Source organism: Panulirus ornatus, chromosome 51 (genome assembly GCF_036320965.1).
Source record: "Panulirus ornatus isolate Po-2019 chromosome 51, ASM3632096v1, whole genome shotgun sequence".
Classification (NCBI taxonomy): Eukaryota; Metazoa; Arthropoda; class Malacostraca; order Decapoda; family Palinuridae; genus Panulirus; species Panulirus ornatus.
In genome coordinates, this window is record NC_092274.1 from 8,752,231 (window position 1) to 8,775,072 (window position 22,842).

Consider the following 22,842-nt stretch of genomic DNA (forward strand, 5'->3'; position numbering starts at 1 on the left):
GGGTGGTGAGAGTAAGTGAGCTTGAGAAGGAGACCTGTGTGAGGAAGTACCAGGAGAGACTGAGTACAGAATGGAAAAAGGTGAGAACAATGGAAGCAAGGGGAGTGGGGGAGGAATGGGATGTATTTAGGGAATCAGTGATGGATTGCGCAAAAGATGCTTGTGGCATGAGAAGAGTGGGAGGTGGGTTGATTAGAAAGGGTAGTGAGTGGTGGGATGAAGAAGTAAGAGTATTAGTGAAAGAGAAGAGAGAGGCATTTGGACGATTTTTGCAGGGAAAAAATGCAATTGAGTGGGAGATGTATAAAAGAAAGAGACAGGAGGTCAAGAGAAAGGTGCAAGAGGTGAAAAAGAGGGCAAATGAGAGTTGGGGTGTAAGAGTATCATTAAATTTTAGGGAGAATAAAAAGATGTTCTGGAAGGAGGTAAATAAAGTGCGTAAGACAAGGGAGCAAATGGGAACTTCAGTGAAGGGCGCAAATGGGGAGGTGATAACAAGTAGTGGTGATGTGAGAAGGAGATGGAGTGAGTATTTTGAAGGTTTGTTGAATGTGTTTGATGATAGAGTGGCAGATATAGGGTGTTTTGGTCGAGGTGGTGTGCAAAGTGAGAGGGTTAGGGAAAATGATTTGGTAAACAGAGAAGAGGTAGTGAAAGCTTTGCGGAAGATGAAAGCAGGCAAGGCAGCAGGTTTGGATGGTATTGCAGTGGAATTTATTAAAAAAGGGGGTGACTGTATTGTTGACTGGTTGGTAAGGTTATTTAATGTATGTATGACTCATGGTGAGGTGCCTGAGGATTGGCGGAATGCGTGCATAGTGCCATTGTACAAAGGCAAAGGGGATAAGAGTGAGTGCTCAAATTACAGAGGTATAAGTTTGTTGAGTATTCCTGGTAAATTATATGGGAGGGTATTGATTGAGAGGGTGAAGGCATGTACAGAGCATCAGATTGGGGAAGAGCAGTGTGGTTTCAGAAGTGGTAGAGGATGTGTGGATCAGGTGTTTGCTTTGAAGAATGTATGTGAGAAATACTTAGAAAAGCAAATGGATTTGTATGTAGCATTTATGGATCTGGAGAAGGCATATGATAGAGTTGATAGAGATGCTCTGTAGAAGGTATTAAGAATATATGGTGTGGGAGGAAAGTTGTTAGAAGCAGTGAAAAGTTTTTATCGAGGATGTAAGGCATGTGTACGTGTAGGAAGAGAGGAAAGTGATTGGTTCTCAGTGAATGTAGGTTTGCGGCAGGGGTGTGTGATGTCTCCATGGTTGTTTAATTTGTTTATGGATGGGGTTGTTAGGGAGGTAAATGCAAGAGTTTTGGAAAGAGGGGCAAGTATGAAGTCTGTTGGGGATGAGAGAGCTTGGGAAGTGAGTCAGTTGTTGTTCGCTGATGATACAGCGCTGGTGGCTGATTCATGTGAGAAACTGCAGAAGCTGGTGACTGAGTTTGGTAAAGTGTGTGGAAGAAGAAAGTTAAGAGTAAATGTGAATAAGAGCAAGGTTATTAGGTACAGTAGGGTTGAGGGTCAAGTCAATTGGGAGGTGAGTTTGAATGGAGAAAAACTGGAGGAAGTGAAGTGTTTTAGATATCTGGGAGTGGATCTGGCAGCGGATGGAACCATGGAAGCGGAAGTGGATCATAGGGTGGGGGAGGGGGCGAAAATTCTGGGGGCCTTGGAGAATGTGTGGAAGTCGAGAACATTATCTCGGAAAGCAAAAATGGGTATGTTTGAAGGAATAGTGGTTCCAACAATGTTGTATGGTTGCGAGGCGTGGGCTATGGATAGAGTTGTGCGCAGGATGATGGATGTGCTGGAAATGAGATGTTTGAGGACAATGTGTGGTGTGAGGTGGTTTGATCGAGTGAGTAACGTAAGGGTAAGAGAGATGTGTGGAAATAAAATGAGCGTGGTTGAGAGAGCAGAAGAGGGTGTTTTGAAGTGGTTTGGGCACATGGAGAGGATGAGTGAGGAAAGATTGACCAAGAGGATATATGTGTCGGAGGTGGAGGGAGCGAGGAGAAGAGGGAGACCAAATTGGAGGTGGAAAGATGGAGTGAAAAAGATTTTGTGTGATCGGGGCCTGAACATGCAGGAGGGTGAAAGGAGGGCAAGGAATAGAGTGAATTGGAGTGAATGTGGTATACCGGGGTTGACGTGCTGTCAGTGGACTGAATCAAGGCATGTGAAGCGTCTGGGGTAAACCATGGAAAGCTGTGTAGGTATGTATATTTGCGTGTGTGGACGTATGTATATACATGTGTATGGGGGTGGGTTGGGCCATTTCTTTCGTCTGTTTCCTTGCGCTACCTCGCAAACGCGGGAGACAGCGACAAAGTATAAAAAAAAAAAAAAGAGATATCTGTATGCTAGGGATGGTTTTCACTTAAACGGAATAGGAAAGGCCCACCTTGGCAGAGTATTAGAGAACACGAGGCCTTTTTTTTGATAGAGATAAACTACTCAGGAGATCAAATCCTGGTCAAGCTAATGAGGGAACTTGGAGAATGGGGGAGGGTGAGGGGGTAGCTGTGGGAGGTGGGTCAGTGCAGGAGGAATACAAGTGTCAGAGGCATCAAGTTTGAACACTATAAGGGTAGTGGTAGAGGATGGATGGGACCTTGGTGGTAGGGATCCTCAGGGATTAGTGGTAACCTCACAGGTAGAGGAATTAGCAAAGAAAGGTCAAGTTGGGTCAGTTGGAGACAACTCAGGCAGTATAAGTAGCGGGTTAGCGCAGTTACAGATCGACTCTTAGGTACCTTTTAGGAACAAGGCTGGTAGGGTCCAGTGTGGGGAGGGTCAGAGTAAGGTGATGAACCCAAAACAGATGAAGAACCATCTTTCTCCCACTGCTGCACATGCAGATAATAAACACAACAAACTTATGTCATATGCAGTTACTGAAAACCCAAACATTATTGCAATCTCAGAAATAAGGGTAAAATCTGAGAATAAACTTTAATTGCCAAGTTAGCAATACTCGGATACAAACTATTTATGAAAGATCGCTTATACAGTGTAGGTGGTGGAGTTTTGATCTATGTTTATAACAATCTAGGTGCTATTAAGATAAGCAAAGTAGACACACACACTTACAACTCTATACTGACAACCTCAAAAGTAAACTACGTCTCAGTGCTATTTACAGACCTCCTAAGCAAAACAAAGACAATGATAAGATGATATACAATGAAATCAAAACTAAACAGTAAAGAGGTTACAATAGAATGAAACCTCAACTGTCCAAACCTAAACTGGAACATGTTAACAGGTGACAAGAGGGAACGAGACTAACAGAACTGAGGGAAGATGCTTTTCTAGAACAGTTAATTAAAAAACCAGCTTGAGGTAAAAACATTCTTGATCTTATCCTCACCAGTGACATAAATTTCATCAACTCTTGCGAAGTAGGCAAGAGTTTGTCGAACAGTGATCACAGTTTGAATAGATTAGAGATAAATTTAGATTTTGAAATAAATGACAAGAAACTCTTCATCCAAGAATACAGGTGAGCAAATTTTGAAAACATTAGACACAAAATTCGCATTACCAATTGGACAAAACCTCTACATTCATACAGTAGAGGAAATATCCCTGAGGATAGGGGAGAAAGAATATTCCCTACATATTCCCTGCATGTCATAGAAGGCGACTAAAGGGGGAGGGAGCTGAGGGCTGGAAATCCTCCACCTCTCATTTTCAACTTTCCAAAAGAAGGGACAGAGAAGGGGGCCAAGTGAGGATATTCCCTCTAAGGCTCAGTCCTTTGTTCTTAATGCTACCTCGCTAATGCAGGAAATGGCGAATATGTATGAAAAAAGGGGAAATGTGGAATAATTCTATAAACACACTACTCGAGACTGAAATAAACATATTCCATAACTTATGAAGAGAACTTACAGTATTTCAAAACCATCATGGACTGATATGAGAATAGAAGGACTAATTTGCTAAAAGAAGAAAACCTATAAGAAATTCAAATTAATAGGAACCAATGAAAATTGCCAGGAATTAATCAAAATCCAAAGAGAGTGCATGAAGGTCATAAGATAAGAGCAAATGCAAGAAATAAAACAAAATTTCTTTGAAAGTTAAGAATAATCCTAAAGAATTCGTCAAATAAATAAGACAAAGGAAGACAGTAAAAGAAGAAACTGAACCATCATGGAATGAACATGACACACTAACTACTGACGACAAGGAAATACCTACCATACTAAATTATTCCTTTAACTCCTTATTCACAAATGAAGAAACATCTCAAATAACACAACCAATGAAAAATTTTCAAGGATCTGATGAAGAAAAGTTGAAGGTTAGAGAAGTAAAGAGCTCTGAAGTACTCAAATACCTGGACTAATTTAATTAAATCCTAACAAATACAATGGCAAGATAACTTTGCTCCAAAATTTTTAAAACAAGTCAAGAGACAGCTGAAATACCCTATAACAAAAATATTCAACAAATCTCCATTGGATGGTCAGGTGCCAATGGAAAAAATTATAAAAGATAAAACTGTCATATTTCTAGATCACAAAATTATATCAGACAACCAACATGGTTTCTGCAACAGATGAGGAGAAATTAGAACAAGTTTGTACTTGTTCTAATTTCTCCTCTTCTTTTATATAGTTTGGGACCAAAACTGGACTGCATATTCAAGGTGTGGTCTTACTAGAGAATTAATAGAGTGTGAGAATTATTTCTGTTGTCTTGTAATCTATGTTCCTGGTTATGAATTCTAACATTTTTTACTTGATGCTTGACATTGTTTATTGTATTTCAGATTGTTGTTAATGACAACTCCAAGGTACTTTTCTTCATTAAGTGCTCATTAAGTGCAACAAAATTGATCCCATCCCTTAGAAATCTGGCATATGAAGAGAGGCTAAAACAACTGGATCTCCACTTTCTTAAAGAATGTAGACTTTGCGACAACTTGATCCAAGTGTTCAAACTTTTGAACAAGTTTGGTAAAGTAAATCACAAACACTTTTCTGAAATTCAAGAAAATATAATTACCAGGACAAATGGAATAAAACTTAAAAGTTAAAATATGTGGTACGGACATGGGAAAAGCCTTTCCTATAGGTGTGTCGAGTACTGGAATGAGTTACTGTCAGATGTAGTGAATACTAAGACTATAAATACCTTCAAAAGTCGTTCACACAAATATTCTATAAATTCAGATATACTGAGAAAAATGCCAGAAATAAACTGTATAAATAACAGCAGTAATGGGGACAGTAGAGGGCTAATGTGCAGCAGCAAGGAGTCTCTGATCGCTTAAAAAACTGCTGAGTGGAATAACATTTTCTTTTCAAGTGAAACTTTTTTCTTCTACCAAACAACCCAGTCATGGGCCAATCAGGCCTCCTGTTGTCTGTTTTTCTTGTGTAAATTCATATAACATATTTTCAAAGGGAATGTACGGCTGAGGTTTATTTTGCATACAAGCATATGATGCTCTCAAAAGTGAAATCATCATACATCTTGTCAGTAAGACTAGTGCTTCTAACAGTGTGAGCACCAATGTGCCTCATGTAATTCTGAGGGAAGGATAGTCTTTCTTTACTCTTCCTGACGGTCACTTCATTCTGGGAATTCTGCTTTTGGGCACTTCTTCCACCTGTGCCTCAAGATGGTTGGCTCTTATGTTTCTAAGAAGAAAGCCCAAATTCTTGCCTGGGGGCCAGAAAATGTGAGTGATTATTAGGTTTCTAGGTATAGTGGGCAGTCATAACTCATGATTCAGCGGCTGCTTCCTGCCACAACTTGTCGGTGATTCGCCTCATTCAGGAGATCAGGACCCAAAATATGGACCTAAAATACTTCAGAAACCTTGCCAATTCCATGTTCAGATGTCTTCAGATGGTAATTAGAGCCAAATGAGTTATGAAAAAATACACCTGATCACCTAATTATGACCTAAGCGCCTTACGACCATCTGTACATACGACCAGAAAAAGTATGGAATGAAAAATAAAAAATAAATATAAACTAAAGAATCTTAAATAAAAGGTAAAAAAAAAAAAAAAAACCTACAGAATCATATAATAAAGCTGGTTATTAAAAAATGAGGTAATCATGACAGAAATTGTGTAGGATAAAAGGATGCTCTACAGGCATACGAATTCTATATGTCATGCTGACATGCGTCTGACTTACATCTATTTTGAGATCCGACCGGTCAGTGAGAACAGAACTCGAATGTATGTAGGGAGAGGGAGAACTAAAATTTGAGTGTGATAACGTCTTTGAAGATATATGAGGGGAGACATACAAGATTTTTTAAAGACAATTTCAAGTATATCAAAGCAAAAATTACCACGTTAAACTACTTTTTGCTGCTTGAGATGAAAATGAAGCATCATGATACATTCATGGAATAATTGCTTATCTCCTGAGCACCACTTACAGTGTAAGGTGAAAAGCCAGTATTTCAACTTTTAGAATGGTGTCCCAGATAGGATGCATGGGTTAAACCATTGTTATTACAACAGCACTTTCCATTCTATTAAAACGGGGGGATGGCAAGAAAAATTCACGTTAATGAGAATAAATGACCTTGGAAAGGAGACTTGTGTGAGGAAATACCAAGAAAGATTAAGTGCAGAATGGCAAAAGGTGACAGCTAATGACTTGAGGGGAGTGGGTGAGGAATGGGATGTATTTAGGGGAGCTGTGATGGCTTGCGCAAAAGATGCATGTGGCATGAGAAAGGTGGGAGGTGAGTAGATTAGAAAGGGGAGTGAGTGGTGGGATGAAGTAAGGTTGTTAGTGAAAGAGAAGAGAGAGGCATTTGGACGATACTTGCAGGGAAGAAGTGCAAAAGACTGGGAGATGTATAAAAGAAAGCACCAGGTCAAGAGAAAGGTGAATGAGGTGAAAAAGAGGGCAAATGAGAGTTGGGGTGAGAGAGTATCATTTGATTTTAAGAACAACAAGATGTTTTGGGAGGAGATAGTAACATGCATAAGACAAGAGAACAAATGGGAACATCAGTGAAGGGGGCAAATGGGGAGGTAATAATAAGTGATGAAGTGAGGAGATGGAGTGAGTACTTTGAAGGTCTATTGAAAGTGTTTGATGATAAAGTGTCGGCTATTGGGGGTTTTGGTTGGAGTGGTGTGTGAAGTGAGAGGAAGCGAAAGCTTTGCGGAAGATGAAATCCAGCAAGGCGGAGGATTTGGATGACATTACAGTGGAAGGTATTAAAAAAGGGGGTGACTGTGTTGTTAATTAGTTGGAAAGGATATTCAATGTATGTATGGATCATAGTGAAGTGCCTGAGGACTGGCGGAAAGCATGAATAGTGCTTTTGTAAAAACGCAAAGGGGATAAAGGTGAGTGTTTAAATTAGAGAGGCATAAGTTTGTTGAGTATACCTGGGAAATTACATGGGAGGGTATTGATAGAGTGGGTAAAAGCATGTACAGAGCATCAGACTGGGGAAGAACAGTGTGGTTTCAGAAGTGGTAGAGGATGTGTGGATCAGGTGTTTGCTTTGAAGAATGTATGGGAGAAATACTTAGAAAAACAGATGGATCTGGAGAAGGCATATGATAAGGTTAATAGAGATGCTTCGTGGAAGGTTTTAAGAGTATATGGTGGGGGAGGTAAGTTGCTAGAAGCAGTGAAAAGTTTTCATCAAGGATGTAAGGCATGTGTATGAGTAGGAAGGGAGGAAAGTGATTGGTTCTCAGTGAATGTCAGTTTGCAGCAGGGGTGCGTGATGTCTACATGATTGTTTAATTTGTTTATGGATGGGGTGGTTAGGGAAGTGCATGCAAGAGTTTTGGAGAGTGGGGCAAGTTGCAGTTTCTTGTGGATGAGAGGACTTGGGAAGTGAGTCAGGTGTTGTTTGCTGATGATACAGTGCCGGTGGCTGATTCAGGTGAGAAACTGCAGAAGGTGGTGACAGAGTTTGGTAAAGTGTGCAAAAGGAGAAAGTTGAGAGTAAATGTGAATATGAGCAAGGCAATAGTATTAGGTTCAGTAGGGTTGAGGGGCAAGTTAATTGTGGTAAGTTTGAATGGAGAAAAACTGGAGGAAGTGAAGTGTTTCAGATATCTGGGAGTGGACTTAGCAGTGGATGAAACCAAGGAAGCATAAGTGTCACAGGGTGGGGGACAGGGCAAAGGTTCTGGGAGAAATGAAGAATGTTAGGAAGGCCACGTTATCTCGAAGAGCAAAAACGGGTATGTTTGAAGGAATAGTGGTTCCAACAATGTTATATGGTTGCGAGGCATAGGCTATAGATAGGGTTGTGCGGAGGAGGGTGGATGTGTTGGAAATGAAATGTATGAGGACAATATGCATTGTGAAGTGGTTTGATTGAATAAGTAATGAAAGGGTAATGCACTGAATCCATAGCTCCCTATCCACATCTAGGTCAACAGACCTTTCCATGGTTTATCCCAAACGTTTCACATGCCCTGGTTCAGTCCATTGACAGCACGTTAACCCCGGTAGACCACATCATTCCAATTCACTCTATTCCTTGCATGCATCTCACTCTCCTGGATGTTCAGGCCCCGATCGCTTCAAATCTTTTTCACCCCATCCTTCCACCTCCAATTTGGTATCCTGCTTCTCCTTGTTCCCTCCACCTCTGACACTCATATGCTCTTTGTCAGTCTTTCCTCACTGATTCTCTCCATTTGTCCAAACCATTTCAACATACCCTCTTCTCTCTCTCTCAACCACACTCTTTTTATTTCCACACATATCTCTCACCCTTTCATTACTTACTCGATCAAATCACCTCAGACCACATATTGTCCTCAAACATTTCATTTCCAACAAATCCAACCACCTCCGTACTACCCTATCCATAGCCGATGCCTGACAACCATATATCATTGCAGAAACTACTACTCCTTCAAACATACCCATTTTTGCTCTCCAAGATAACATTCTCTCCTTCCACACAGTCTTCATTGCTCCTAGAACCTTTGCCCCTTCCCCCACCCTGTGACTCACTTCCGCTTCCATTATTCCATTCGCTGCAAAGTCCACTCCCAGATATCTAACACTCTTCACTTCCTCCAGTTTTGTAAAGATATATTTTAATAGAAATGATCAAATTGAACAATAAAATGTGAAACTGAAGAATTACTCACTTTTGGTAGGTGACCCTTCTAAAACAAGTTTTTGTATTTCTTCACTCCGATTATTCAATTTCATATTTTTCTCCATAGCAAACAACTCATTTATAAGATGTATGTGGCAGTTTTCCAAGGAGGAGGAATCAATTCCAATGTAGATTGTTGCAATTAACTCTTTTTTAGTGTTTGCGCTGGTTATTTTGGTCACCTGTAGGAAAAAGTATATATACATATACAAGAATTACCAGAAAACTTCAGTGATAAGTGGATTTTCAGCGAAGCAGAACTCTTGGAAAATCTTAAGGTTATTCTTTTCACACAATTTTATAGTCCTAGGTACACAGTAACTGAAAATATATAAGTATCTTACCTGTTCACATTATAGTATACATATGCAAAAGACTAATTAACAAAACAATAACAGTACATTATAAAGACAATCTCAGTGGAATAAAATATTGGAATGGAAATAACATTCTACCCAAAATATTCTGATACTGAGAGACCAATTACTATGATAAAGATCTTCAGCATACATATTCAGTACGTGTCAAGTTATTCCAACAGGATTCTAAATCAAAAGGAGCATTTTTGGGGAGGGCTTCCTCAAAATGATGAGTAAAATATTCTCTTATTCTCACCTATTTTCAAAGTACATAGATTAAATAAACTGGGGAGAACCTTAATATTTTACCTATGTTTGATGGCTTAAAAGTGATTGCTTTTCCATGGATAAGTTTAAAACCAAGAGCAAATGTTACACCCTAGAAGTGCACACCACTTTCTGCATTCAGCCTATTTTGCTGCCATATATAAAGAAAGATCTTTCACATAGGTACTTTTGCAAAAGGCAAAAGTTTTTTCAGAGCACTTCTAGCAATTTCAGGCTTCTTTTTCTGCATGCTCAAACCAGAAATTCATAACTTCCACTTGATAAAATTTTTATTGTGAAATCAGTTAAAATATCTGTATGGTGTTCCTTCTCTTTTAATGGTAACCTATTTGCATTTCCAGGTAAAAATAAATGGATCATGAACCCATTCTATGTTCCTATTGGAGATGGGAAATTTTACCTTGCTGTTGACTGCTGTCAAATACCTAGGAGTGGATCTGACAGCAGATGGAACCATAGGAGCTGAAGCAATTAGGTGAATGATGGGGATAAGGCTATGGCATATTGAGGAGTGTATGGAAAGAGAACTCACTATCTGTGAAGAAAAAGATGGGAATGTTTACTGCTTCCGTAGTCTTGACAGTGTTGTATGGATTTGAGGTACAGGGTCTAGATATGCAAAGTACAGATGAGGATGGATGTGTTAGGAATGAAATATTTTAAGACAATATGTGGTAAACGGAGGAGTGTATGGGAGAGGTATGGTAGTAAGAAGACAATGCACGAAAAATGTGAAACAGATGTGCTGAAATGGTTTGCACATGAGAAAATGAGTGAGGTTGACTATGAGGGTATACATTTCAAAGGTGAAAAGAACAAGAGGAGAGAACTGATGAGGTGGAAGAATGGCATGAAAGATGCTTTGAGTAACTGGGACCTGAACACGCAGGTGGATGTGAGGCATGCATGGGATAAAGTGTATTGAGGGATGTAGTATACATGAGTCAATGTGCTGTCAAAGGCCTGAACCTGAACAAATGAAGCAGCCAGGGAAGGCCACAGAAAGATCTTTGGGGCTTGGTTGTAGCTCTGATTTCGATGCAAACGTGGCCATTTTTCATCTGTATTAAGTACTATCTCAGTATGCAAAAATCAGCAAACAAGTATGAAAAAAATAACACTCTGGGATTTGGAAAACATTCAACATTTTCCATAAAAATACACTCATTCCAAAGACTAAGCTTAAATTGAACTGAGTCCATTGTACTTTGAACTTTGAAACCATATGTATTCATACTTTGCAATGAAAAAATAAGTTCATTCAGATGTGTAAAAATATGTGCCTGGTATGCCATCTTCTGTATCCAACATTTTTCACTTCATTTGTGTCAATTCAAATGGGTGTTCATGTAATAAAAGTGAATCAACAATTTTCCATGAGACAGCCATCACACTTTACTATATAGCAGGAATATTCTATACATATTTCCTCCTTCTTTAAGCAATATACTAGATATCCAAAAATTCAATGGTCTTGTTATTATAAAATTTATAATTTTGACTACCGTGACAAGTACATCTTTTAGTTTTCTGACGTGCTTCATTACAAGTTCACGATGATAAAGACAGCACCGGCTATGCTTCATACAGGGAGATATATTTCTGAAGTGTACAGAACCTAACATTTTTTTTCCAACCACAGCCTTAGCTGCTTCAGTACATACACTGGAACACCAGTGTATGTATATATATTTTCATTCCCAAATCAAACATTTTGAGTATTTCTTCACTCATGGTGTTGGTCAAAAGAGGTTTGCAAATAAGCATGTATTCTTCAATAGAAGATTTACAAAATACTGCAAAAACACAGGTAAGGTTGCTAAACCTGCCAGTGTTTGTGCATTCACCTGTTCATAGTGAGAATTCTACTGTACTTAATTTCTTTTCAATTGTTTTGAGTTGCTAAAAGCTAGCATATGCTTGACATATCCTGAAGCTATGAGTTTGTGTATAAAAAAGTGGCACACAGTCAATTTTCTTGCAAATTTTCGCAATTATCATTATTGCTACCATTCTTTAACACATGATTTTCTCATACTTTTGACAATAGTATGATCTTCACCTACCATTGCTATGCATTAATCAACAAGATAAAGTGTTACAAAAACATTTCCATTATCTTTACTCAAAAATGTACAACTTTTACTGTTTTTAGATGGACTGCCACATTTTCTTTTAAACTACTCTACACTTTAATGTTTTGAGGAAGTGCATTTAGTTTCATATCTTCATAATCTTGCATGATTCACACTACTGTTGCTTCATATTTGATCAGTGTATAACACACATGAAATGGAGACTGTGTTAGACTAAGATTACCATTATATCTGAAAAAATATCATCATATATTTATTTCATAAAATGTTTGAGGACAATATGTGGTGTGAGGTGGTTTGATTGAGTAAGGAATAAAAGGGTAAGAGAGATGTGTGCTAATAAAAAGATTGTGGTTGAAAGAGCAGAAAAGGGTGTGTTGAAATGAAATGGTTTGGTTACATGGAGAGAATGAGAGAGGAAAGATTGACGAAGAGGATATATGTGTCAGAGGTGGAGGGAATGAGAAGTGGGAGACCAAATTGGAGGTGGAAGGGGGGAGTGAAAAAGATTTTGAGCGATCAGGGCCTAAACATACAGGAGGGTGAAAGCATGCAAGGAATAGAGTGAATTGGAACGATGTGGTATACTGGGGTTGACGTGCCGTCAATGGATTGAACCAGAGCATGTAAAGCGTCTGGGGTAAACCATGAAAAGTTTTGTGGGGCCGTGATATGGAAAGGGAGCTGTGGTTTCGGTGCATTACAAATGACAGCTAGAGACTGAGTGTGAATGAATGTGGCCTTTGTTGTCTTTTCCTAGAACTACCTCACGCATGCGTGGGGGGAAGGGGGTGCCAATTCATGCGTGGCAGGGTGGCGACGGAAATGGATGAAGTTAGCAAGTATGAATATGTACATGTGTATATAATGTATATGTCTGTGTATGTATATGTATGTATATGTTGAAATGTATAGGTACATGTATGTGCTTGTGTGGGCATATATGTGTATACATGTGTATGTGGGTGGGTTCAGCCATTCTTTCGTCTGTTTCCTTCATTTATAATCATCCAAAATCAAATTTTTATGAAAGAGTTCAGGTATCACCAAGGACCTTTCTAAAAGTGGCAGAGAAGTGTAGACACCTTTGGAAAAGTTGTCTGATGAGACTGTGCTCGCAACAATAAAGCCTCAGCAAAAAACTGGGTGTCCTGTTTAGATGTTGAAACCTCTTCTGAACAGATGCTCCATTTATACAAGGGATAGATTTGTCCTTGTATGGAGTACTGTTCTCGCATTTGGGGTGGTTCTAGCTCTGCAACCTTACTTGACAGAGTCGAGTTGAAAGTGATCCGACTTGTATCCTGTCCCAGGATAACAACCAAACTTGAACCCCTTGCCCTACGCTGCAATGTTGGTTCACTTTCTCTCTTCTATAGGTATTACTTTGGTTTACGCTCTCAAAAGCTGGCTGCTTGTGTACCCACACCACTAGCTAGGCCGTGCAATACTCAGCAAGCTGCTGCATCTCATGATCATTGTGTGGCCATCAGGAACTCAAGGGTGGGTCATTTGGATAACTGCTTCTTTCCCAACATGTCAAAGCTCTGGAACTCTCTACCCTCTCATGTCTTTCCCAATTAATATGACCTAACACATTTCAAAGGACAGGTTTTTCACTTTCTAAAAAATTCTTAAATACTCCCCCATGTCTCTTCTTTTTCCATTTCATAATTCTCTATATTTCAATTAAGGCCCAGCCTTGATGCGGACTTTGGTCTGTGACTACATTCTTCAACATAAAAAAAGTGACTTTTCACTTGTGGTGTAACTTCGAGCAGGCAGAGTAAGTAACACCAATATCAACTGGCAAGAATAATACTTCAATAAAACATGACAAGATGTAATCCAATAAATAATAAATCTTTGATTACATAATTGGATTTCATGATGTTACCTTACCAGCAAAATATGAGAGCTAATTTGGCACTTTCTACTACTAGTGCAATTTAAAAAGCATAAGTTATATACCTGGCAACTGAATACTTTGGAAACATACTGGAGAATCTTCATCTATAAATTCTTTTTTTTTTTATAAATATGCAGAAATGAATAAAAAAAGCATAAAAACTGGCTCAAATAATTCAGTCTGAGGAAAAAAATTACTCTAACTATTATAAAAACACGACATTCACTGGGAACCAATCACTTTCCTCTCTTCCTACTTGTACACATGCCTTACACCCTTGGTAAAAACTTTTCACTGCTTCTAGCAACTTACCTCCCACACCACATACTCTTAAAACCTTCCACAAATTATCTCTATCAACCCTATCATATGCCTTCTCCAGATCCATAAATGCTACATACAAATCCATCTGCTTTCCTAAGTATTTCTCACATACATTCTTCAAAGCAAACACCTGATACACACATCCTCTACCACTACTAAAACCACACTGCCCTTCCCCAATCTCATGCTCTGTACATGCCTTTACCCTTTCAACCAATACCTTCCCATATAATTTCCCAGGAATGCTTTTCTAAGTATTTCTCACATACATTCTTCAAAGCAAACACCTGATACACACATCCTCTACCACTACTAAAACCACACTGCCCTTCCCCAATCTCATGCTCTGTACATGCCTTTACCCTTTCAACCAATACCCTCCCATATAATTTCCCAGGAATACTCAACAAACTTATATCTCTGTAATTTGAACACTCACCTTTATCCGCTTTGCCTTTGTACAATGGCACTATGCATGCATTTTGCCAATCCTCAGGCACTTCATGAACCATTCATACACTGAATATCCTTACCAACCAATCAACACCACAGTCACCCCCTTTTTTTTAAATAAATTCCACTGCAATACCATCCAAACCCACTGACTTTCATCTTCCACAAAGCTTTCACTACCTCTTCTCTGTTTATGAAGCCATTCTCCCTGACCTTCTCGCTTTGCACACCATCTCAAGCAAAACACCCTATATCTGCCATTCTATCATCAAACACATTCAACAAAACTTCAAAATACTCACTCCATCCCCTTCTCACTTTACCACTACTTGTTATTACCTCCCCATTAGCCCCCTTCACCAATGTTCCCATTTGCTCTCGTCTCATGCACTTTATTTACCTACTTCCAAAACATCTTTTCATTCTCCCTAAAACTGAATGATACTCTCTCACCCCAACTCTCATCTACCCTCTTTTTCACCTCTTGTGCGGGTGAGTGGGAGAGATGGTCAAAGGGCATTATTAGTTTAAATGTTAATTGATAGGCGTGTAAAAGGAACTTTTGGATGTCAATGTGCTGAGAGGAGGAATGTCTGATCACTATCTTGTGGAGGCGAAAGTGAAGATTTGTAGAGGTTTTCAAAAATGAAGAGATTGTTGGGGGAGAAGAGAGTAGTGAGAGTAAGGACACTTGTGAGGAAGTACCGGGAGAGACTAAGTGTCGAATGGCAAAAGAAGAGAGCAAATGATGTGAGGGGAGTGGGTGAGGAATGGGACGTATTAAGGGAAGCAGTCATGGCATGTGGCATGAAAAAGGTGGGAGGTGGGCAGATTAGAAAGGGTAGTGAGTGATGGGATGAAGAAATGAAGTTGTTAGTGATAGAGAAAAGAGGTGTTTGGATGATATTTACAAGGAAGGAGTGCAAATGACTGGGAGACGTATAGAAGAAAGCAGCAAGAGGTCAAGAGGAAGGGGTAAGGGTCGAAAAAGAGGGCAAATGAGAGCTGGGGTGAGAGTATCATTAAACCTTAGGGAGAATAAAAAGAGGTTTTGGAAGGAGGTAAATGACGTACAAAAGACAAGAGAACAATTGGAAACATCATTGAAGGAGGCAAAGGGGAAGTGATAACAGGTAGTGATGAAGTGAGCAGATGGACTGAGTATTTTGAAGTTCTGTTGAATGTGTTTGATGATAAGAGTGGCAGATGCAGGGTGTTTTGGTCAGGGTGGTGTGCAAAAAGAGAGGGTCAGGGAGAATGGCTTGGTTAAGAGAGAAGTGGTGAAAGCCTTGAGGAAAATGAAAGCCAGCAAGGTGGTGGGTTTGGAAGATACTGCAGTTGAATTTATTATAAAAGGGGGTGATTGTGTTGTTGATTAGTTAGTAAGGATATTCAATGTATGTATGGATCATGGTGAAATGCCTGAGGATTGGCAAAATGCATATATATATATATATATATATATATATATATATATGATACAGCGCTGGTGGCTGATTCATGTGAGAAACTGCAGAAGCTGGTGACTGAGTTTGGTAAAGTGTGTGAAAGAAGAAAGTTAAGAGTAAATGTGAATAAGAGCAAGGTTATTAGGGACAGTAGGGTTGAGGGTCAAGTCAATTGGGAGGTGAGTTTGAATGGAGAAAAACTGGAGGAAGTGAAGTGTTTTAGATATCTGGGAGTGGATCTGGCAGCGGATGGAAACATGGAAGCGGAAGTGGATCATAGGGTGGGGGAGGGGGCGAAAATTCTGGGAGCCTTGAAGACTGTGTGGAAGTCGAGAACATTATCTCGGAAAGCAAAAATGGGTATGTTTGAAGGAATAGTGGTTCCAACAATGTTGTATGGTTGCGAGGTGTGGACTATGGATAGAGTTGTGCGCAGGAGGATGGATGTGCTGGAAATGAGATGTTTGAGGACAATGTGTGGTGTGACGTGGTTTGATCGAGTAAGTAACGTAAGGGTAAGAGAGATGTGTGGAAATAAAAAGAGCGTGGTTGAGAGAGCAGAAGAGGGTGTTTTGAAATGGTTTGGTCACATGGAGAGAATGAGTGAGGAAAGATTGACCAAGAGGATATATGTGTCGGAGGTGGAGGGAACGAGGAGAAGAGGGAGACCAAATCGGAGGTGGAAAGATGGAGTGAAAAAGATTATGTGTGATCGGGGCCTGAACATGCAGGAGGGTGAAAGGAGGGCAAGGAATAGAGTGAATTGGAGCGATGTGGTATACCGGGGTTGACGTGCTGTCAGTGGATTGAATCAAGGCATGTGAAGCGTCTGGGGTAAACCATGGAAAGCTGTGTAGGTATGTATATTTGCGTGTGTGGACGTATGTATATACATGTGTATGGGGGTGGGTTGGGCCATTTCTTTCGTCTGTTTCCTTGCGCTACCTCGCAAACGCGGGAGACAGCGACAAAGCAAAAAGAAAATATATATATATATATATATATATATATATATATATATATATATATATATATATATTTTTTTTTTTTTATACTTTGTCGCTGTCTCCCGCGTTTGCGAGGTAGCGCAAGGAAACAGACGAAAGAAATGGCCCAACCCCCCCCCCATACACATGTACATACACACGTCCACACACGCAAATATACATACCTACACAGCTTTCCATGGTTTACCCCAGACGCTTCACATGCCTTGATTCACTCCACTGACAGCACGTCAACCCCTGTATACCACATCGCTCCAATTCACTCTATTCCTTGCCCTCCTTTCACCCTCCTGCATGTTCAGGCCCCGATCACACAAAATCTTTTTCACTCCATCTTTCCACCTCCAATTTGGTCTCCCTCTTCTCCTCGTTCCCTCCACCTCCGACACATATATCCTCTTGGTCAATCTTTCCTCACTCATTCTCTCCATGTGCCCAAACCATTTCAAAACACCCTCTTCTGCTCTCTCAACCACGCTCTTTTTATTTCCACACATCTCTCTTACCCTTACGTTACTTACTCGATCAAACCACCTCACACCACACATTGTCCTCAAACATCTCATTTCCAGCACATCCATCCTCCTGCGCACAACTCTATCCATAGCCCACGCCTCGCAACCATACAACATTGTTGGAACCACTATTCCTTCAAACATACCCATTTTTGCTTTCCGAGATAATGTTCTCGACTTCCACACATTTTTCAAGGCTCCCAAAATTTTCGCCCCCTCCCCCACCCTATGATCCACTTCCGCTTCCATGGTTCCATCCGCTGACAGATCCACTCCCAGATATCTAAAACACTTCACTTCCTCCAGTTTTTCTCCATTCAAACTCACCTCCCAATTGACTTGACCCTCAACCCTACTGTACCTAATAACCTTGCTCTTATTCACATTTACTCTTAACTTTCTTCTTCCACACACTTTACCAAACTCAGTCACCAGCTTCTGCAGTTTCTCACATGAATCAGCCACCAGCGCTGTATCATCAGCGAACAACAACTGACTCACTTCCCAAGCTCTCTCATCCCCAACAGACTTCATACTTGCCCCTCTTTCCAGAACTCTTGCATTTACCTCCCTAACAACCCCATCCATAAACAAATTAAACAACCATGGAGACATCACACACCCCTGCCGCAAACCTACATTCACTGAGAACCAATCACTTTCCTCTCTTCCTACACGTACACATGCCTTACATCCTCGATAAAAACTTTTCACTGCTTCTAACAACTTGCCTCCCACACCATATATTCTTAATACCTTCCACAGAGCATCTCTATCAACTCTATCATATGCCTTCTCCAGATCCATAAATGCTACATACAAATCCATTTGCTTTTCTAAGTATTTCTCACATACATTCTTCAAAGCAAACACCTGATCCACACATCCTCTACCACTTCTGAAACCGCACTGCTCTTCCCCAATCTGATGCTCTGTACATGCCTTCACCCTCTCAATCAATACCCTCCCATATAATTTACCAGGAATACTCAACAAACTTATACCTCTGTAATTTGAGCACTCACTCTTATCCCCTTTGCCTTTGTACAATGGCACTATGCACGCATTCCGCCAATCCTCAGGCACCTCACCATGAGTCATACATACATTAAATAACCTTACCAACCAGTCAACAATACAGTCACCCCCTTTTTTAATAAATTCCACTGCAATACCATCCAAACCTGCTGCCTTGCCGGCTTTCATCTTCCGCAAAGCTTTTACTACCTCTTCTCTGTTTACCAAATCATTTTCCCTAACCCTCTCACTTTGCACACCACCTCAACCCAAACACCCTATATCTGCCACTCTGTCATCAGACACATTCAACAAACCTTCAAAATACTCATTCCATCTCCTTCTCACATCACCACTACTTCTTATCACCTCCCCATTTACGCCCTTCACTGAAGTTCCCATTTGCTCCCTTGTCTTACGCACCCTATTTACCTCCTTCCAGAACATCTTTTTATTCTCCCTAAAATTTACTGATAGTCTCTCACCCCAACTCTCATTTGCCCTTTTTTTCACCTCTTGCACCTTTCTCTTGACCTCCTGTCTCTTTCTTTTATACTTCTCCCACTCAATTGCATTTTTTCCCTGCAAAAATCGTCCAAATGCCTCTCTCTTCTCTTTCACTAATACTCTTACTTCTTCATCCCACCACTCACTACCCTTTCTAAACAGCCCACCTCCCACTCTTCTCATGCCACAAGCATCTTTTGCGCAATCCATCACTGATTCCCTAAATACATCCCATTCCTCCCCCACTCCCCTTACTTCCATTGTTCTCACCTTTTTCCATTCTGTACACAGTCTCTCCTGGTACTTCCCCACACAGGTCTCCTTCCCAAGCTCACTTACTCTCACCACCTTCTTCACCCCAACATTCACTCCTCTTTTCTGAAAACCCATACTAATCTTCACCTTAGCCTCCACAAGATAATGATCAGACATCCCTCCAGTTGCACCTCTCAGCACATTAACATCCAAAAGTCTCTCTTTCGCACGCCTGTCAATTAACACGTAATCCAATAACGCTCTCTGGCCATCTCTCCTACTTACATAAGTATACTTATGTATATCTCGCTTTTTAAACCAGGTATTCCCAATCATCAGTCCTTTTTCAGCACATAAATCTACAAGCTCTTCACCATTTCCATTTACAACACTGAACACCCCATGCATACCAATTATTCCCTCAACTGCCACATTACTCACCTTTGCATTCAAATCACCCATCACTATAACCCGGTCTCGTGCATCAAAACCGCTAACACACTCATTCAGCTGCTCCCAAAACACTTGCCTCTCATGATCTTTCTTCTCATGCCCAGGTGCATATGCACCAATAATCACCCACCTCTCTCCATCAACTTTCAATTTTACCCATATTAATCGAGAATTTACTTTCTTACATTCTATCACATACTCCCACAACTCCTGTTTCAGGAGTATTGCTACTCCTTCCCTTGCTCTTGTCCTCTCACTAACCCCTGACTTCACTCCCCAGACATTTCCAAACCACTCTTCCCCTTTACCCTTGAGCTTCGTTTCACTCAGAGCCAAAACATCCAGGTTCCTTTCCTCAAACATACTACCTATCTCTCCTTTTTTCACATCTTGGTTACATCCACACACATTTAGGCACCCCACTCTGAGCCTTCGAGGAGGATGATCACTCCCCGCGTGACTCCTTCTTCTATTTCCCATTTTAGAAAGTTAATACAAGGAGGGGAGGATTTCCGGCCCCCCGCTCCCGTCCCCTCTAGTCGCTTTCTATGACACGCGAGGAATACGTGGGAAGTATTCTTTCACCCCTATCCCCAGGGATAATATACATATATATATACATATAGACACACACACACATACACACACATACGCACATACACACACACACACACACATACATATATATACATATGAAAAATGTAAGAAACAATTTAGAAAACAAACTTTTAGCTTGAAATGAATGAAAAAAATGAATGTCACATAATGGTTCAACCTCTGGCTATGGAAAAGGAAATGTACAATTTATTCACACAAACGTCAATAGCAGTTCTCATCAATTTCACCACTGTATCAATAAGCTTCAATGTCTAAGCTACATTTTTCTCCAACTTCACTATTTTCTTGTCAAAAACACCATGCATGAAAACTATCACTCCAGTAACACAACTATAAACATTTACTTCCCCTTTAAAATATATATATATATATATATATATATATATATATATATATATATATATATATATATTTTTTTTTCCCCAAAAGAAGGAACAGAGAAGAGGGCCAGGTGAGGATATTCCCTCAAAGACCCAGTCCTCTGTTCTTAACGCTACCTTGCTATCGCGGGAAATGGCGAATAGTATGAAAGAAAAAGAAAGAACACTTCCCACGTATTCCCTGCGTGTCGTAGAAGGCGACTAAAAGGGGAGGGAGCGGGGGGCTGGAAATCCTCCCCTCTCGTTTTTTTTTTTTTAATTTTCCAAAAGAAGGAACAGAGGGGGCCAGGTGAGGATATTCCGAAAAAGGCCCAGTCCTCTGTTCTTAACGCTACCTCGCTAATGCGGGAAATGGCGAATAGTTTGAAATTATATGGGAGGGTATTGATTGAGAGGGTGAAGGCATGTACAGAGCATCAGATTGGGGAAGAGCAGTGTGGTTTCAGAAGTGGTAGAGGATGTGTGGATCAGGTGTTTGCTTTGAAGAATGTATGTGAGAAATACTTAGAAAAGCAAATGGATTTGTATGTAGCATTTATGGATCTGGAGAAGGCATATGATAGAGTTGATAGAGATGCTCTGTGGAAGGTATTAAGAATATATGGTGTGGGAGGCAAGTTGTTAGAAGCAGTGAAAAGTTTTTATCGAGGATGTAAGGCATGTGTACGTGTAGGAAGAGAGGAAAGTGATTGGTTCTCAGTGAATGTAGGTTTGCGGCAGGGGTGTGTGATGTCTCCATGGTTGTTTAATTTGTTTATGGATGGGGTTGTTAGGGAGGTAAATGCAAGAGTCTTGGAAAGAGGGGCAAGTATGAAGTCTGTTGGGGATGAGAGAGCTTGGGAAGTGAGTCAGTTGTTGTTCGCTGATGATACAGCGCTGGTGGCGGATTCATGTGAGAAACTGCAGAAGCTGGTGACGGAGTTTGGTAAAGTGTGTGGAAGAAGAAAGTTAAGAGTAAATGTGAATAAGAGCAAGGTTATTAGGTACAGTAGGGTTGAGGGTCAAGTCAATTGGGAGGTGAGTTTGAATGGAGAAAAACTGGAGGAAGTGAAGTGTTTTAGATATCTGGGAGTGGATCTGTCAGCGGATGGAACCATGGAAGCGGAAGTGGATCATAGCGTGGGGGAGGGGGCGAAAATTTTGGGAGCCTTGAAAAATGTGTGGAAGTCGAGAACATTATCCCGGAAAGCAAAAATGGGTATGTTTGAAGGAATAGTGGTTCCAACAATGTTGTATGGTTGCGAGGCGTGGGCTATGGATAGAGTTGTGCGCAGGAGGATGGATGTGCTGAAAATGAGATGTTTGAGGACAATGTGTGGTGTGAGGTGGTTTGATCGAGTAAGTAACGTAAGGGTAAGAGAGATGTGTGGAAATAAAAAGAGCGTGGTTGAGAGAGCAGAAGAGGGTGTTTTGAAGTTGTTTGGGCACATGGAGAGAATGAGTGAGGAAAGATTGACCAAGAGGATATATGTGTCGGAGGTGGAGGGAACGAGGAGAAGAGGGAGACCAAATTGGAGGTGGAAAGATGGAGTGAAAAGGATTTTGTGTGATCGGGGCCTGAACATGCAGGAGGGTGAAAGGAGGGCAAGGAATAGAGTGAATTGGAGCGATGTGGTATACAGGGGTTGACGTGCTGTCAGTGGATTGAATCAAGGCATGTGAAGCGTCTGGGGTAAACCATGGAAAGCTGTGTAGGTATGTATATTTGCGTGTGTGGACGTGTGTATGTACATGTGTATGGGGGGGGGGGTTGGGCCATTTCTTTCGTCTGTTTCCTTGCGCTACCTCGCAAACGCGGGAGACAGCGACGAGGTATAAAAAAAAAAAAAAATATATATATATATATATATATATATATATATATATATATATATATATATATATATATATGTCGCTCTTCTTATTGAGGGAATTTAAAGTGTTCAAACAGTGTACTGGACCTAAAAGGCGATGCCCGCTCCTTGTGGGGCGTAAAGCCTTGACGGCAAGAGCAAAGCCATTGTCGCTTGACTTGGGAGGGTCTTTTCCGCCTCCTAAAAGGCATTCTCCCGGTAGGCATAGAAGAATCCA

At 40.5% G+C, this 22,842-nt stretch overlaps 1 protein-coding gene across 1 annotated transcript in view; it reads right to left on the reverse strand.

Moving 5' to 3' along the window:
* The window catches only part of LOC139764923 (E3 ubiquitin-protein ligase UHRF1-like), a 116,043-nt gene that overhangs the window by 62,432 nt on the left and 30,769 nt on the right, over positions 1–22,842 (reverse strand). The window contains exon 5 of the mRNA XM_071692002.1: positions 9,133–9,325. Within this exon, the coding sequence (XP_071548103.1) occupies positions 9,133–9,325 (193 nt within the window). The remainder of the gene's footprint in view (positions 1–9,132; positions 9,326–22,842) is intronic.